A 16,646-nucleotide genomic window follows, 5' to 3' on the forward strand; every position below is an offset into this window, starting at 1 on the left:
TCCCTCACCGCAATCCCCCGGTTCGGGCACCCGGAGCCCCCCGCAACCCTGCATGTCCCGGAAGCCCTCCGCCCCAGCCACATTCTCAGCCAGGGACATGGGACATGGAAAGATATCTCAAGGCCCTCCCCACTAAAGGGGATAGTGAGGCCTACATCAGCAGGCTCGAGCGCTCCTATAAACGTGAAATTACTGACCTGCGCCATGATATAGGACAGCGCTTTGATGATATTGAAGCGACAGTGGAGGAATCTGTGACCAGAATTATTGAACATGATCACATCCTTCAAGAGCACACTAACCAGATCCAACAACTGTTTTACGGTCTCGACGACCAGGAAAATAGAAGTCGTCGCAATAATATTCGCATCCGCGGAGTGCCTGAATCGGTTGAAAACAAAGATCTTGCCAAAGCGGCCACTTTGATGTTTAATCAGCTATTGAACAAGCCTAGGGAAGAGCACCTGGAAATTGACAGGATTCATAGGTCCCTGGGCACCCGCAATCCCAATCCTGCTTACCCCATGGACATTATATGCCGCATTCACTTCTTTCATACCAAGTCTGACATTATGCAGGCCGCCCGGAATCAGGAATCCATCCTCTTTAACGGATCCCCCGTCATGCTTCTGACGGACCTCTCCAGGCAGACCCTTCTCATGCGGAAAGCTCTGAAGCCGCTCACGGACACACTTCACTCCAAGCAAATTAAATACCGATGGGGCTTCCCTTTCCACTTGTTTGCATCCCATGAGGGTAAATCGGCCACGTTTCGCACCCTGGGTGATCTACCTAACTTCCTAGGTGTGTTTGAACTGCCGCAGATTCGGATTCCGGATTAGCCATTGGAGGCAGCTACTCCCGGGTTCCCTAAAGCACCTAGATGGGAGAAGCAATCCAGGAAAAAGAGATCCAGATCCCGCACCTCTAAGTCCCCGCCTGGATGATTTTTCTTTTATTTTTATATTTTTTCTACTACACTTGCTGGTTTGCAGGCTTGACTCTTCGTTATGCATTGTTCCCTTTTCCTCCTCTAGGTGGTTGCTGACCTGGCTATCCAGCTTTGATGATGAGTTCCAGCCTGTGAAGTTTTTTCTTCTTTACGAGACTGTCCGCTGGCACTACCTGTTTCTGTCACTTTGTTTTTGTGCTGAGCCTCATCTGGGCCCTTTTGTGAACTGCTCGAATCATGGTTGGTTGCCAGCCCTGGACAGTGGCTTGGACGGTATTTTTCTACTATGCTACTGACTTTGCACTGTTTTCCTTCCTTTTTTTACTGTTTGTTTGCTCGGCACGTGCTGTGCTGTGCGCTTTAGATAAGCACTTTTTCTTTAGTAATGTCTGTTTTGTTATGTTGGGGCGGAGCCCCCGAGATTTGCCCTTCCACGTTCCCCACGTTAGGGTGTGCAGAGTCTTTACTGCCTCTGTTTTCTGATATTTTTTAGGAAATCTGTGTAGTGTTCACATCCCCTTTCCCCCCTGAACACTAGTGGGCGGGGTTTGACTGCTCCCTACCCGCCCTTCCTGGGGGCACCGTATTTTGACACACCCACACAGGCTCTTCTGGGCCCTCCCGGAGCTGTTATTGCCCCATGTGTATTTTCCGTCCGTCACTACCTACCCCTTCTGCTCCGGGGGTTGACTGGTTGTTTAGCTTGACGCCCTCTCTTTCCCCAACCCTACGATCCATTTGCTGACCCTTTGTTACCTCAGCTGGAGACTACCTCCTCTAGCTCCCATGACAGGAACCCTAACACACACCCCACACCCTCCCCGCCTGGTATGTCCTCCCTAGGCATTAAAATCTCTTCTCTTAACTGTAGAGGGTTTAATACTCCAGAGAAACGTAGACAGCTCCTGCATCACTTTCACAAAGCTAAAACGCACATTCTACTATTGCAGGAAACTCATTTCCGGACAGACAAGCTCCCTACAATCTCCGACAAACGATACCCAAGTTGGTTTCATAGCACCAACCCTGACGCCAAGACACAGGGGGCCTCTGTGGCCTTCCATGCCTCCTTTAACCCGACCATTCTTGACCAGGAGATAGACCCTAACGGTAGATATGTGTTTTTGAAACTGCAGGTTCAACAAATGGTTTTAACCATTGTTAATGTTTATTTCCCTAACCAGAACCAGCACCGATTCCTCTCCTCCGTGGCTTCCCGCCTCCGTGTTTTTGGAACTCATAACTTGATCCTGGGTGGCGACCTGAACGTACCGTTAGTGCCGAGACTGGACTCATCCACTGGTAAGTCAAACATACCTCCATCCACACTGACCGGTATACGCTCCGTTTTGAAAGACCTCTCCTTGGTAGACCCCTGGCGGGTGCTTCACCCCTCTGAGCGGGATTATACCTATTACTCCCCTGCACATAACTCCTACAGCCGACTCGACTACATACTGATCTCCCAAACATTACTGGACTGTGACCCTACATGCGACATCGGACTGAGAATTTGGTCTGATCACGCCCCGGTACATTTGGCGCTAGGGAGACCCCCACACCTCTGCGGACACAAATCCTGGCGACTGAACGATAACCTCTTACGGGACTCCGCATGCAATGCAGCGATAATAGCGGCAATCACAGAGTTTAACCTGGTCCATGCTGATGACAACACCTCTAGTCTGACCAAATGGGAAGCACTTAAATGTGTCCTCCGAGGCATTTTGATTCAGCATGGCTCTAGGTTGAAAAAGGCCCGTACTGCCGAAATTCACAGACTATTTGCGCTGATCTCTACCCTTGAGGATTCCCACAAGCGTTCTCCCGATCCTGGGACACTGGCAGAACTTTCTAACGCACGTAGGGATCTCCAACGGATTTTCACCGAACGCTCTGTGATTGCCTGTACTAGAGGTAGACATGTTCACTACGCCCACGCGAACAAATGTGGGAGACACCTAGCTCGTATACTCCACCCCCAACAGCGTAGACCAAATATCTCCCATCTTATATCCTCTACTCACGTCAAACGCACTAAAAACTCAGAAATTGTCTCTGATTTCCGGGACTTCTACTCTTCCTTGTATAACTTACCGGTTGCTCGGGCGCCCGCCCCCTCCTCGCACTTGGACCTCTTACAATATGTCCGTGATACCTCTTTACCTCAATTGCCCCCAGATGCAGTATCAGACCTGGAACGCCCGTTGTCCACTTCAGACTTTTTGACTGCCATAAAGGGGCTTAAGCAGGGCAAAAGTCCAGGCCCTGATGGCTACATGCCCCTGTTTTTCAAGCACTATGCCCAACAACTGGCTCCACTGATGGCGTGGGCATTTGAGGAGGTTGGCGATGACCATCCGCTCTCTGTCGAGCTTCTGCAAGCTCAAATAGTGGTGATCCCCAAACCTGGGAGGGATCCTACGCTCTGCGGTAATTACCGCCCGATCTCCTTGTTGAATGTCGACCTGAAACTTTACGCTAAAATCCTTGCCACGCGCTTAGCCCCCCTCCTTCCCTCTCTGATTCATGGGGACCAAGTGGGGTTTGTCCCTGGCCGGGAGGCCAGAGACAACACCACGAAAACACTACACCTGATCTCTTACGCCAAAGCACATAATATCCCTACCTGCCTCTTGGCCTGCGATGCTGAGAAGGCATTCAACAGGGTGAGTTGGCAGTTCCTTCGGGCATCCCTGCAACAGATAGGCTTAGGCCCCAACTTACTTTCAAAGATCATGGCCCTCTACTCCACCCTACTGCTCGGGTCTCAGCTAACGGGGAATCGTCCACACCATTCCGTATTAGTAATGGTACCAGACAGGGCTGCCCCCTCTCGCCCTTGCTGTTCGCAATCACGGTGGAACACCTGGCACAGGCTATACGCAACAATTCCTCTATTCATGGTATTCCCACCCCCTCGGCTCCTCGCAAGCTGTCACTCTATGCTGGCGACTTACTTTTGTATGTCACGAAGCCCCAAACTAGCATACCGCATATTCTCGCGGAATTAGACCGCTTCGGTAGCTATAGTAATTTCAAACTTAACATAGCAAAGACTGAAGCCCTGAACATTTCTCTCTCCAAGCGGGACCTGGCGGCCCTGCAAAGGAACTACCCGTTCCGGTGGCAACCACGCTCTGTTAAGTATCTAGGGACCGCAATCCCGAGGGACCTGCAAAACATTTACTCCTTGAACTATAGTCCCCTGTTGACCAACCTTAGGCGCTCCCTTGACTCTTGGCACAATTTGAAACTTACTTGGTGGGGGAGGATGAACGTCATTAAAATGGACATACTGCCCAAGGTTCTGTATCTGTTCCAAACCCTCCCCGTACTCCTCCCTAGAGCGTTCTTCCTCTCCCTCCGCTCTGCGATAATCAAATTTGTATGGCTACACCACCCCCTAGACTGAAACATAAGGTCCTATGTGCCCCTAAGCTTCGCGGGGGCACTGGCCTACCCGACTTTCAATTGTATCATACAGCATCTTTATTATCCAGACTGTTGGAATGGTTCCCGAGACCCCTAACTAAACCCTCAGTGATTATCGAACAGGACATGACCTCCAGAGATCTTAGGGCCCTTTTATGGGGACATCACACTACGTTCCGCTCGCTTCGTGGGGTTTCCCCTCTGACGGTCTCAGTCCTGACCAAATGGTATGAAGTATCTAGTAAAACGGGCCTGTCCACGGATCCTAGCACTCTTTCCTCCCTTTTTGATAACCCACTCCTTCCCACTCTCCTCTCGGCTACCCATGTTGGAGCATACCGCAGGGAGGACTGGCCCACGGCTACTCAATTTGTTCACCCTTCCACTGGTCGCTTAAGGGACCCGGTAACATTGTCACTTTTGCCTGGCTTGGACTGGCTTTCTGAGCGATCCATTAACCAATTTTGCAATTCGCTCTTCTAATCCGGCAACATTCATAGACCGCTCACCCTGTTTGAGGAGTTTTGCACTCTCCCCCACACTCCGAAACATACGCTATCTCTTCTCTACAAAGAAATCCAATCTCTCACTTACACCTCTCTTCCTACATACACGGATAAGTGGTCCGCTGACATTGAGACTGAAATTACCCCATCGCATTGGCATACCTCCTTTATCCTTACCCACCAATCCTCCAGATCAGGATTCACTCAGGAAAAGAATTATAAATTACTGTCACGGTGGTATAGAGTTCCAGTCTCGGTACGCAGGATGTTCCCCGGCTCAACGGATGTGTGCTGGCGGTGTCACGGAGCGACAGGTACGTTCCTTCATATCTGGTGGGATTGTGTTATGGTACGTCCTTTTTGGGATAAGGTTTTTGAGACATATAATGCTATGTATCAGACTGCCATGTCCCCCTCGCCCTTGGTTGCTCTATTGTCCATTATACCGGGCTCCATTAAAAGGCACAAAACTTGCCTCCTTAGATTCCTCCTCTCTGCTGCCCGTCATAACATCACCCTTTATTGGAAGAAGGACCGGGTCCCGTCGGTGGTTGGATGGGTTGAAATTCTTAATGATGTGATGGTCATGGAGGAAATACAGGCGAAGGTGGACGACAGATATGACAAGTTCACTGCCCTGTGGTCTATCTGGCACCATCACTCGGCCTCACCGGGCTTCCTGAGTGGTCTCCGATAGGACACTGTCCCCTCCTGTATTTTAAGCGTTTACCTGGGACGCCATCCTGGGGGTCACACGGCTTGCAGGCCTATGCTCTCATTTCCCTATGTGCACCCTCTCCTAACTGGTTCCCTTTCACCTTCCCTCTCCCCCTCTGTGGCGACCTTTGTTAGACCTCAGGTCCTCATCCCAGATCCGCCCTGGAGGCTGTAGAATTGATTTAAGTGATTCCTGTCTCGGGGTTCCTGTCTCCCTCTCTCCCTCTCCCTTGCCTTCCCCTGCCCCCTTTCCCTCCTTCTTGCACCCCCTCCCTCTTTTCCCCATCAACTGATTCCTTCATTTGTTCATGTTTAAACTGGGTATAAATCAGCTCTGTTATTTTCGCAGTTCTTTATGCCTATATACCTGTACCTCAATGTTTATGTATTTTTGGAAATGTACTACCATTTTGTATTATTTACTTGCACTGATCTTGTAACAATAAAAAATATGTTCAACCCAAAGAGCCCAAAGCTGTGTGTGTTGAAGGGTTAAAGCTGTGTGCGTCCAAAGAGCCCAAAGCTGTGTGCATTGAAGGGTTGAAGCTGTGTGCGTCCAAGGAGTCCAAAGCTGTGTGCGTTAAAGGGCTTGAAGCTGTGTGCGTCCAAGGAGCCTAAGACTGTGTGTATCCAAGCAGCTCGTTGGAAGGGCAAGTACCTATAGCAGCACTACTGTTGAAGAGTAGCCAGGTGGGCTAGCATTTTCATTTGGATTGTGTGTATTTAATTTAAGATTAGACCCCTGAGTGGGATTTCTGGATGGACTAATATTTTGTTTTTCTTATAATAAACATGGGCTACCAGGCCCTTAACCATAAACGCCTGCCTGATGTGGACTAAAAAAAAATGCATCTACCAATTGAGCTAAACACCCCAATGTTACAAGTGGTGTTCGAATGCGGGCAGAAGACCTTGGTCTACAGTAAGTTCAAGTCAGGAACTATTGGCTGTGTGTGGAAGTGCAGCCAGGCAAAAGGCATTGCGTGTTGCAGGTGGTGTACCTGTGAATGAAAAGTCAAATTTTTTTTTTTCTTGCTATGAACTGTGTTTGTGTGTATGAGACAGCACAATCAGTGTGTGCAATGTGCAGGTGAGGAAAGCTTGCATGAAGAGAAAAGCAACTTGCTTTAAAAGAGACACTTTCATTTTCCTGGACTGTTTAAAGTTGTTCTGGAGTCTCTAAGTATGGGGCGGTCAAAGCTCCTAAAAGAGGCCAGGTTTGCTGAAATGAGGGACAGAGCTCTGTGGTTGGAGGGGTTGTTACCGCCCGAACGAGCCCCATACATACCTGATCAGAGTGTATCAAGGAGAAAAAGGGCTGGGGTTGTCCCTAGCAACACTGGTGCAATGAGTGCACAGGTGACTGCTGTTATGGAGAGTCCACCAGCATTTGAATCTGCAGTGGATTGGTGCAAGCGGCATTTAGCAGCACTGAACCAAGCTACAGAGGAAAGGAAGCCAACCCTCAGTGCAAGGGGAAAGCCGCTGGATGTCCATAACTGGAAGAGGGCTGTTGTTGCCCCTGGCAAAGCTGATGCAGTTAAAACAGCTATTGTGAAAGATGTGAATGTGTCACAGCATGAGACGGGATCCAGCAGAGAGAAGCCCATGCTATATGCAAGGAGAGAGGCTGATCAAAGGCTGAGGATGAGAGTGGTTGCCCATAGCAACACAGAGGAAGCCAGTCGGGCTGTCTCTGTACCATGGGCTATGTCTAATAAGGATCGTGGAAAGTGGCTTAAGGAGGAGCCAATTTATCATGTTGGAGAGAGCCAGCAAAGTTCTGCTGGGAGAGTGCGGTCTCCCATGGCAACCGGAGTGAAATGTATGCCTGAAAGGAGCTGCAGTAGAGGTTTGGTTCAGCGTCCTCACAAAGAGGCCTGTGCATTCCGGCCAGCTGGGAATCACCAGGAGAGAATCGCTGGTGATTGTCCAGTACCATGCCTGGAATGTGGCCAGCTGGGGCATGGCATGTTTTCTTGCCCTAGGTTGTGGAATACGGCTGGAGATAATGTTGCTGAGAAAGTTTTGTCTGTAGGCCCAGATTCCGGTGAAAATATGTTTGCAGTCACCCCTAGCAACAAGAAGTTTCCTGTTGTACCTGCAGGGGGTGCTAAACGGTGGGAGATGCCTGCTGTAGTTTCATCCCATGGCCACCAGGAGGAGTTGGCCAGTAAAAGTGCAGCAGAGGACTGGTGCATAAGACGACGTACTCACATGAAGATGGTGACACCAACTACTGCGGTGGGTAAGACTGTCTTTAATGAAATGATGGCTGGAACTTCTGATTTCATGTATAAAAGGACTGGTTACGAGACTGTCCATGACGATGTGAGAGTGACCCCAGTTAGTGGGGCCACTGAATGTGCACTTGAGAATGACTTTTCCCTATATAGTGGGAATGCAAGGGTTAAAATCCAAATAGAACCTGTGTTGATGACTAAAAGTGTTGTGTCTAATGACTCTCAGGCTCAAGTTGACCATGGGCTAGGACAGCCTACAAATGCGAAAAATGCTATAAGTGTTACTGTTAATGAAAAGTTTAATGCTGTTGGGAAAACTTTTGCTCTGAAAGAACCTGGGGTTATCAAAAATGGGCCGTTGCCTGTAGCAACTGGTGGTAAGACAGCACAGTTGTCCACAGGAATCTCCAGGGAACTTCATGTGTTGGAGTCAGAGGTTGCCCTGGATAACTGCGATGTCACTCTGGTGGGACAGAATGGAACTGTACTGTGTAATGGTAATGTGTTAGTGCAAGCTGCTAGTACTAAAAATGTGCAGGTAAATGGTGGATTAACACAACCTGTGAAAAATGCAAAAGTGTGTGAGGTTTATGAAATGCAAGCAGAGAAAGGTGGTGAATATGGTGTATTGCAACCTGTGCTACCACAGTCTGACGTGATTTACAATGACTGGTGTAATGAGTTTGCAACTAAGCCAGTCTGTTCGTATGTGTCTACTTGGGCAGAAGGATCGGTTCTGAGGAGTACCGCAGAAGGGAGCTCACATACAATAGATTGGAATAGTTGGGGTGAAAATCTTATCTCCCTGATAGATGAGGCTTTTATGCACAAAAATAAGGTGGACACGGTTTCTGCTGGGCCAGCAGGAGGGGCTGCAGAACAGCCTGTACCTGAGGGCGCGATGGCTGCTGCAGGGGTTAACCCTGGTGAGCAGGATGAACCAAATAAGGGCACAGCAGAGACATTGTCCGTGACCTACAAAACTGAGGTTGGCATGGAGTGTCAATGTGACGTCACTGGTAATGTTCTGGAGCAGTTCACTGATGCTGAGCCTGAGAAGTTGGGTATGAGTCCAGCAATTGGCAGCGCTCTGGTGGAGCACCAGGCTGTGTTTACCTCCAGCTGCAAGAAGGTTCCGTTAACCGTCGAAACTTTTCAAGTCTCAGCAAGTGAGTCTCTCTGCATCCCCAGTGTCATGAAAATCCCCAGGAAGGACTTAGGTCTGGAGTCAAGGGCCTGGTTTATAACCGAAGCATTAAAAGAGATGCTTGAACTTTGGGATGTATAGCCAATCTATACTAGTGTGTCTCCTCCACAGTCTGATGGTCTGGTACTGCGGAGTACCACTAGGTGGAACACTGTAAGGCAGGCTGTACAGAGCAAAGCAAAACAGGACAGGAATGGTTTATTCCTAAATTTGCTACTTTTGTTAAAAGTTGCCGCTACGTATGCTGCTAGATTAGATCCAGAAGAAATATTTGAGACAGATGTTGGAGAAGTTGAAAATAAGCCTAAATTGCCTGTGGTTACACCTCCTAAAAGCCAGATGGGAAGCATTTCTGCTGCTATGGTCCAGTGTGGTGCTGGTCAGTTGGTGAAGGGCGTGTATACTGCACCAGTAGAAAAACCACATGAGGTGGAAGGGCCATGTGTGGACCTGAAAGCAGCAGAGATCCTGACCAGGGCTCAAACAAAGGTGGTTAAAGAGACTGGGGTCCCCAGTCCAGTGCTTGGTTTAGGTGACAAACCTAATAAGATCCCCGGGACAGGGGAATGGGCAAGGAGCGTGGTAAAAATTGTATGTGGATCAGACGAGAGCTTGCCTGTTCCGGTGGATAAAAATACAGATGGCATCAGAACGGGTCAAGTGGTAGGACAGCTGCCTGCAGAGTGGGTGAACCCAGGGGAGGTGGCATCCTGTGAGGTTCCTGTGGGTGATGGCGGCCCTCTGGTATGTGTGCCCTCTGCAGACTCTGCCCTAGCAAATTTTGAAAAAAAAGGCATTGGTGACATGTGCAACATTGAGAGGTCTAATGTTGGTTTGAATATGTCTGTCAATGATGAACCAAATAATGTGTTAATGGTACATGATAATGTGGTGCCCAAAGGTACAGGTAAACCTGGTAATCAATTAGTGACTGCTGAGTCAGGTACCAGAAATAAGAGGTGGGTTTCCGTTCTAAACACTATAGAAATAGGCCCCCTACAGTCTCAGAACAGTACTGCTGAGAAAGTTTTGGGGAAACCTGGGAACCTGAAGCGTGGAGGCAGAAGGGTTGGTAGAAAGACCAACGGGAACCCATTAAGATTTCAGGAGAGGAAGTGCTTATGGAAATGCACTCGGAAGAAAAGTTGGGAAGGTTGCATCAAAGCTCATAGCAGAGTGACAGTAAGGCTTAGAGGGAGACACCAAAGGAGGCATTGGGTAGAGTTCCCCGTTAGGAGAAGCGAGGTTGGACAGGAGTGTACTTCTGTAAATGGTATCTGGCACAGAGGTGCCAAAAGTAACTTGGGGGTTCCACCCTCTGGGTCGAAACAAAGGGGGGGAATGTTCCTGGAAGCACACCCGGAAAAAGGTTGGGCCTACGTGGCTGACAGCCAGCACAGAGGTGTCCCAACCATCATGATGGGTGCTGGTGTTCCTCCCTCCGGATCGAAACAAAGGGGGGGGGGGGGATATGTGACAGAGCGAGGCTCTGTCCCTATGAAATTGGAGGAAAAAGGGATCTCCAACCCTGTGTCCAGGTCTTGGTGATAACGAGCAGGGTGTGCGCCCAGCTGCACACAGGCCATATAATGAAGGGCTGTTGGTGAGGGATGGTGGAGTGGAGTAGCTTGCTGCTGTGCCTGTCCAAAGAGCCCAAAGCTGTGTGCGTTGAAGAGTTAAAGCTGTGTGCGTCCAAAGAGCCCAAAGCTGTGTGCGTTGAAGGGTTGAAGCTGTGTGCGTCCAAGGAGTCCAAAGCTGTGTGCGTTAAAAGGCTTGAAGCTGTGTGCGTCCAAGGAGCCTAAGACTGTGTGTATCCAAGCAGCTCGTTGGAAGGGCAAGTACCTATAGCAGCACTACTGTTGAAGAGTAGCCAGGTGGGCTAGCATTTTCATTTGGATTGTGTGTATTTAATTTAAGATTGGACCCCTGAGTGGGATTTCTGGATGGACTAATATTTTGTTTTTCTTATAATAAACGTGGGCTACCAGGCCCTTAACCATAAACGCCTGCCTGATGTGGACTAAAAAAAAATGCATCTACCAATTGAGCTAAACACCCCAATGTTACAATACTCTTTATCTCGGTTTTCCCCCATTCAACTGAATGACACCTACCCCCTATTCTGTCGGCTGGAGAGACCACTCTCACTCTTTGGAGAGTGTTACCCTCTATGCACCCACGGGGACTGGGAGATTTTTTGCTTAGCAGCTATGATTCTTATTTTTTTGTCCTGTTATTGCCGCAGCTTCAGCTTGAGTAGGAACCGGCAGGCGTACAGGAGGAACTGTGTTATATGCTGTTTCGCCTTTCATGCCACAGCGGACTCCTTTAATTGGAACTCAGGTATCACGATTTTGTCACACTTGGCACCCCACACATATGCACACGCTAAAGCGCCTAGGGTACACACGTTGCCTTACCCTATCATATCTATGAGTGATTATCTTAATGAGTACGGTATCTTTGTTGTCTTGGAACATTAAGAATCCTCTGAAACGTTCCATGGTAACCATTATTCTTAAGAAATACTCCCCTGCCATTTATGCACTGCAGGAGACTCATTTGGTACCGGAGACGAACTCCTGCCTGGGATTTTCCTGGGTGGGTAGTGCATTCCATTCCACTCACACCTCTTATTCCAGGGGGGTGAGTGTGCTGGTGCATCAGGCCATAGATTTCCAACTGTTGGACAAATTGATAGATGCTGAGGGACGATATGTGATACTACTGTGTAAAATTTACCAATTGCATTGTATAATTGCTGCTATATATGTGCCACCTCCTTTCACGACAGAGGTGATGAGGGTCCTGCTGACATCAACTGGGCCACTCGGATGTACCCTTTATTATTGTGGGAGACTTCAATTGCTACATGGATCCAGTTATGGATAAGCATCCGCCTCCGGCGGCTTCCAGCACGAGGGCTCGAACGGCATTGCGGAAGTTTACGGAGGAGTTTGGATGGGCTGATCCGTGGCGCAATCGTAACCCACTACAGAAACAATTTTCTTGTTTTTCGAAGACCCACCTCTCCCTGTCGAGAATTGATCTGTGTCTCTGCTCACCTCAAGCAACCCATTTATTGGAGGACATTAAATATCTGGTGAGGGGTATATCAGATCATTCGCCCCTATTGGTTTCCTTGTGTGCCAAGCCGGCCACGGATTTGCCGAGGGCACCATGGAAACTCAATGCATTTTGGCTTAATCTATTTCCTTCTCATGACAGGGTGTTGACTGAGATCTCTGAGTTTTGGAGACGACATGAGAACCACTCTGATTTAAGGCTTGCATGGGAGACGTTTAAAGCGTATCTCAGGGGACTCATGATCAATGAGGTGGCAGAGATCAAATCTAAATCGCATGCTATCAGGGAGCAGACAGAACGACTGGTAAGCCGACTAGAGGCAGATTACTTTACCGACCCCTCTGAGGCAGCTAGGGTGGCGTGGCTTGCCGCGCAGGAGGCGGTTACCCGGATTTCCAGGGAGGCAGCTGACAGGAAAAGATTTTTTAACAAGCAGGCCTTCTATGAGGAGGGAGAGCAAACGGGCCGCCTTTTGGCCAAAATTGTTAAGGTCTCCCAGATGTCTCCGTCTATTGGAGCGTTGCGCACTGAGGGGGGGAGGCTGGTAAACACCCAAACTCAGGTTATGGCAGAACTGGTGAGGTTTTACTCTGATTTGTACAAATCTAGGGTGACTTATTTGACCACTGACTTAAGGGATTACCTGCAGGGAATTGAACCTCCTAAACTTTCTGACTCTCACAGAGCACTCCTGGACTCTCCAATTAGTCTGGAGGAACTGCAAGGGGCTCTTAGCCTCTTTCCAAACTCAAAGGCCCCAGGGGACGACGGTCTCCCAATGGAGGTCTTCAAACAATATGGGGAGGCAATTCTGCCTCCAGCACTCAATCCCCAGCCCTGAGGTCACACCCATCCAACTGTCCCTTGCTGGCATGACCCTAGAGTATTTATGAGGTGGCCTGCCCCTTGCCAGCCCAATTTGCTAGGGATTGGCTAGGGCCCTCATCCATACTCCAGGTAGCTCCTCAAAACCCCCACACTCCACTTCTACAAGCTTCTCCAAGGTTCTAACAAGCGGGGGGGAGGAACCAGAGATGCTGCCTGTTGAGTGATCCAGCCTCGCAGAGTCACTCGACCCTGACCCAGATTCAACCAAGCCTGACTCTCAGCCAGGCCAAATTTACCTATACTACAGCCTACTCTAAAAAAACAAAAAAAAAACTATCTACATCTAGCACACTAGGGGGTGCTACATTTGTGTGAGGTCTGGACTCTTTGGGCTCAAAGCTGAAGGTTGCTCACCCTCCAAACCAACTAAAGTATGAAAAGATATGTATGGAAAAACATACAATCATGGAAAGGAGAACCTCCATTGTTTTGATAATTCTGCACATGATTGTATGTTTCTGATTAACTCTCTATTTGGTAAATTTGGCCCAAAGTATTTTCTGTTTATTACTGGTCTGGGAATGGGAAGCATGTTCCCATTATACACAATGTTCCCATTATACACAATAAATGATAAAATAATTATAATTACCTCTGCACTGTATAATACTGGTTTGGATGGGTGTATCCAGGCTGGGATGTCCCACTCTGCAAATAAACTCTACTCCATTCTCCGACAGATCAGACCTCTTGTAAGATAAAACCGCTGTAGAAGAGAAAGTTTGGTTCTCCATCCTGTGTGATGAGATTTCTGTAATTTTGTATTTCTGAGAACTGGAGATTTCCTCCAAGTCCTGATTGCCCATTTTCCTCTCAAACCATTTTACAGTCAGAGCATCGGGGAAGTAGTCTGACACTCGGCACTGTAAAAGAACCTCTTTACCTTGGAAGACAGTCTCTATTGGAAACTTCTGCAGTTTTGGACGCCACGGGAGGTCTGAAAAAGGGAAAAACACTTGTGGGAACCGATTTTTGCTTGCATATTCCATTTCATATAATTATTTATAGACTTGTGCGGTTCATTTAGTTTTGAATTAAAATTCGGACAAATTTTTGTTTTTTGGAAAAATCAGATGTATCCGAATTTCCAAATTACAATAGTACTGAATTTAAATGAATCCAAAATAACGAAAAAAAAAAATTCGGACGAAATTCATTTTTGAATACCTTCCCAATTCAGTTTTTGAATTTGAAACGTTTTCTAACTCAAATATTTTTCAAATTCGAAAAGATTTATAATTGGAATAGTTTTCCAATTTCCAAAGAGAATAAAATATAATAGACGATAAAGGAATAGAATAGAAAAAAATGTATAAGCTAGAAAAGAATATAACAGAAAATAAAAGAATAGAATATAATAGATTAAAACAGAACAAAATAGATTAGAAAATAAAAAAACAGAATAGACTAGAATATAATAGAAACAAATAGAATAGAAAAGAATAGAATAACATAGAATATAACCATCTTCTGAAATTCGAATTTCAAATAGAACACATTTGAATACATAAGAAAAGAATAGAATAGAAAAGAAGAATATAATAAAATAGACTATATTAGAATGGAAATTAATATAATAATAATAAAAAAATAATAGAGCAGAATAGAAATAATATAACCATTTCCCAAAATTCAAATAGAAGCAATTCAAATTTGAATAAAATATAAAAGAATAGATTAGAATAGAATAGAAAATAACAGAATACTATAAAAAAAACAGAATAGAATAGAAAGAATATAACCATCTTGTGAAATTCTAATTTCAAATAGAATGAATTTGAATAGAAAGTAATAGAATAGAAAATAATAGAATAGAAAATAAAATAATAGAAAATAATAGAATAGAATAAACAAATAAGCACAAAATTTAATTAAAAAAAAAAAAACAATAGATCGGAATAGATTAGAATAGAAAGAATATAACCATTTCCCAAAATTCAAATAGAATCAATTAGAATTTGAATAGAAAGGAATAGATTAGAATAGGAAGATGGTTATATTCATTCTATTCTATTGTTTTTTTTTCTATACTATTATGTTATTTTCTATTCTATTGGTTATATTATTTCTATTCTGTATGAAGTGATTTTGCGCAAAAAATAAATAACTATCACTAAAAGACACTGTAATGAAATACCCAGCAGATAAATCACTCAACAAAAGGAGGTAGAGTGCCTCCACGTATATAACAATATGCAAAAATACAATATGCAAAAATTGTCAACAAGGTGTCCCAAATGTGCTAAATAGAAAACTGTGCAAAAATAGCTATAAAATGTTCAAAATAATTCCTAAAGTCACGTGAGGTGATTAACCTTCAAAGATAAAATAAAAAAGAACATACATGTCAGTAAATCCCAAGAGGGTTTATATAATGAGGCTAAAAGCCTCTAAAATAGTGAATAAAGGGATACATATAATGTTCTAAATTTCGCAGTCTTCCCGGACTGATGGATCCAAATAGAGAGAATTAATAAATAAATGTCAATACTTTGACATGTCCATGTATGTTCCTCGATATTTTGAAAGCAGCCTCTTAGGCCGCGTACACACGCGGGGACTGTTCGCTCAACTTTGTTCGTCAAACAGTTTCAGCGGACAGTCCGCTCAAAATTAGCATGGACGGACTTGCCCACACACGACGAACGAACAGTCCGCTGAAACCGTGCGCGATGACGTGAACGGCACGTACGACGGGACTAGAAAACGACGTCCTATACACTGCAATGCAACCTTCGGCGTGTAAATCTTTTCTGAGCATGCGCGGAACTTAGTTTGACGAACAAGCCTACACACGAGGGGACTGTCCGCTGAAACAAAGTTTCAGCGGACAGTTTTTCTGAAATTCCAAAAAACTTTGTTCAGCAGACTGTTCGCTGAAACTGTCCGCTGAAAGCCCACACACGAGCGGACTGTCCGCCGAAACACTGTTCAGCGGACAAAGTTGAGCGAACAGTCTGCCCGTGTGTACGCGGCCTCAGTGCTCAAGTCTCCAAAAACTCTCACCTTAATTCTAGAAGTATATTGCATCCATAAATAATCAGGGGTCTCCAATGTCACTTATGGGCACTTCATTAGGGAGTATGCACTGCAGCTTCGCTCTCAGATATTCCTCCAATAGATAGGATAAGGTAAGGTGATCAAAAAACCCAAATTTATTCATAACAATTCCCCTCCATGTGTTCACCTTTAGATGCACTTCTAGGTTTTGCTACATTAAATACACAATTATTATTACTTTATTTCTGTTACTAGTGACATTTATTAGGTACTCCTAGTAGCGCGAGAGACATTTCCACCTTTTTTTAATATTATTTCTATTCTATTTTTTTTTATTCTATTCTTTTCTATTATATTCAAATTTAAGGAGATGGTTATAATCTGTCTATTTTATTCTATTCTCTTTTTTTATTCTAGTCTTTCCTTCCTATTCTATTCTATTCTGTTCTTTTATATTCTATCCTATTGTGTTCCGTTTTTACTCTATTATATTCTATTCTTTTATTTTCTGTTATATTCTTTTCTATAAAACTAAAAAATACTAAAGCGCAAATATGGATCCTGAGTGGAACGTGCCTAAATGAAAAAGCTGCACTCACTTAAACGTGGTC

The 16,646-nt window shown here is 45.8% G+C and overlaps 1 protein-coding gene across 2 annotated transcripts in view; it reads right to left on the reverse strand.

Annotated features, from left to right (window-relative positions):
* The window catches only part of LOC143923705 (uncharacterized), a 167,141-nt gene that overhangs the window by 112,983 nt on the left and 37,512 nt on the right, over positions 1-16,646 (reverse strand). For both annotated transcript variants that reach the window (XM_077447510.1, XM_077447509.1), the window contains exon 7: positions 13,628-13,972. In XM_077447510.1, the coding sequence (XP_077303636.1) occupies positions 13,628-13,972 (345 nt within the window). The remainder of the gene's footprint in view (positions 1-13,627; positions 13,973-16,646) is intronic.

This window comes from Lithobates pipiens, unplaced genomic scaffold (assembly GCF_037356315.1).
Source record: "Lithobates pipiens isolate NorthernLeopardFrog02 unplaced genomic scaffold, aLitPip1_a1.2 Scaffold_22, whole genome shotgun sequence".
In the NCBI taxonomy this organism is placed as follows: domain Eukaryota; kingdom Metazoa; phylum Chordata; class Amphibia; order Anura; family Ranidae; genus Lithobates; species Lithobates pipiens.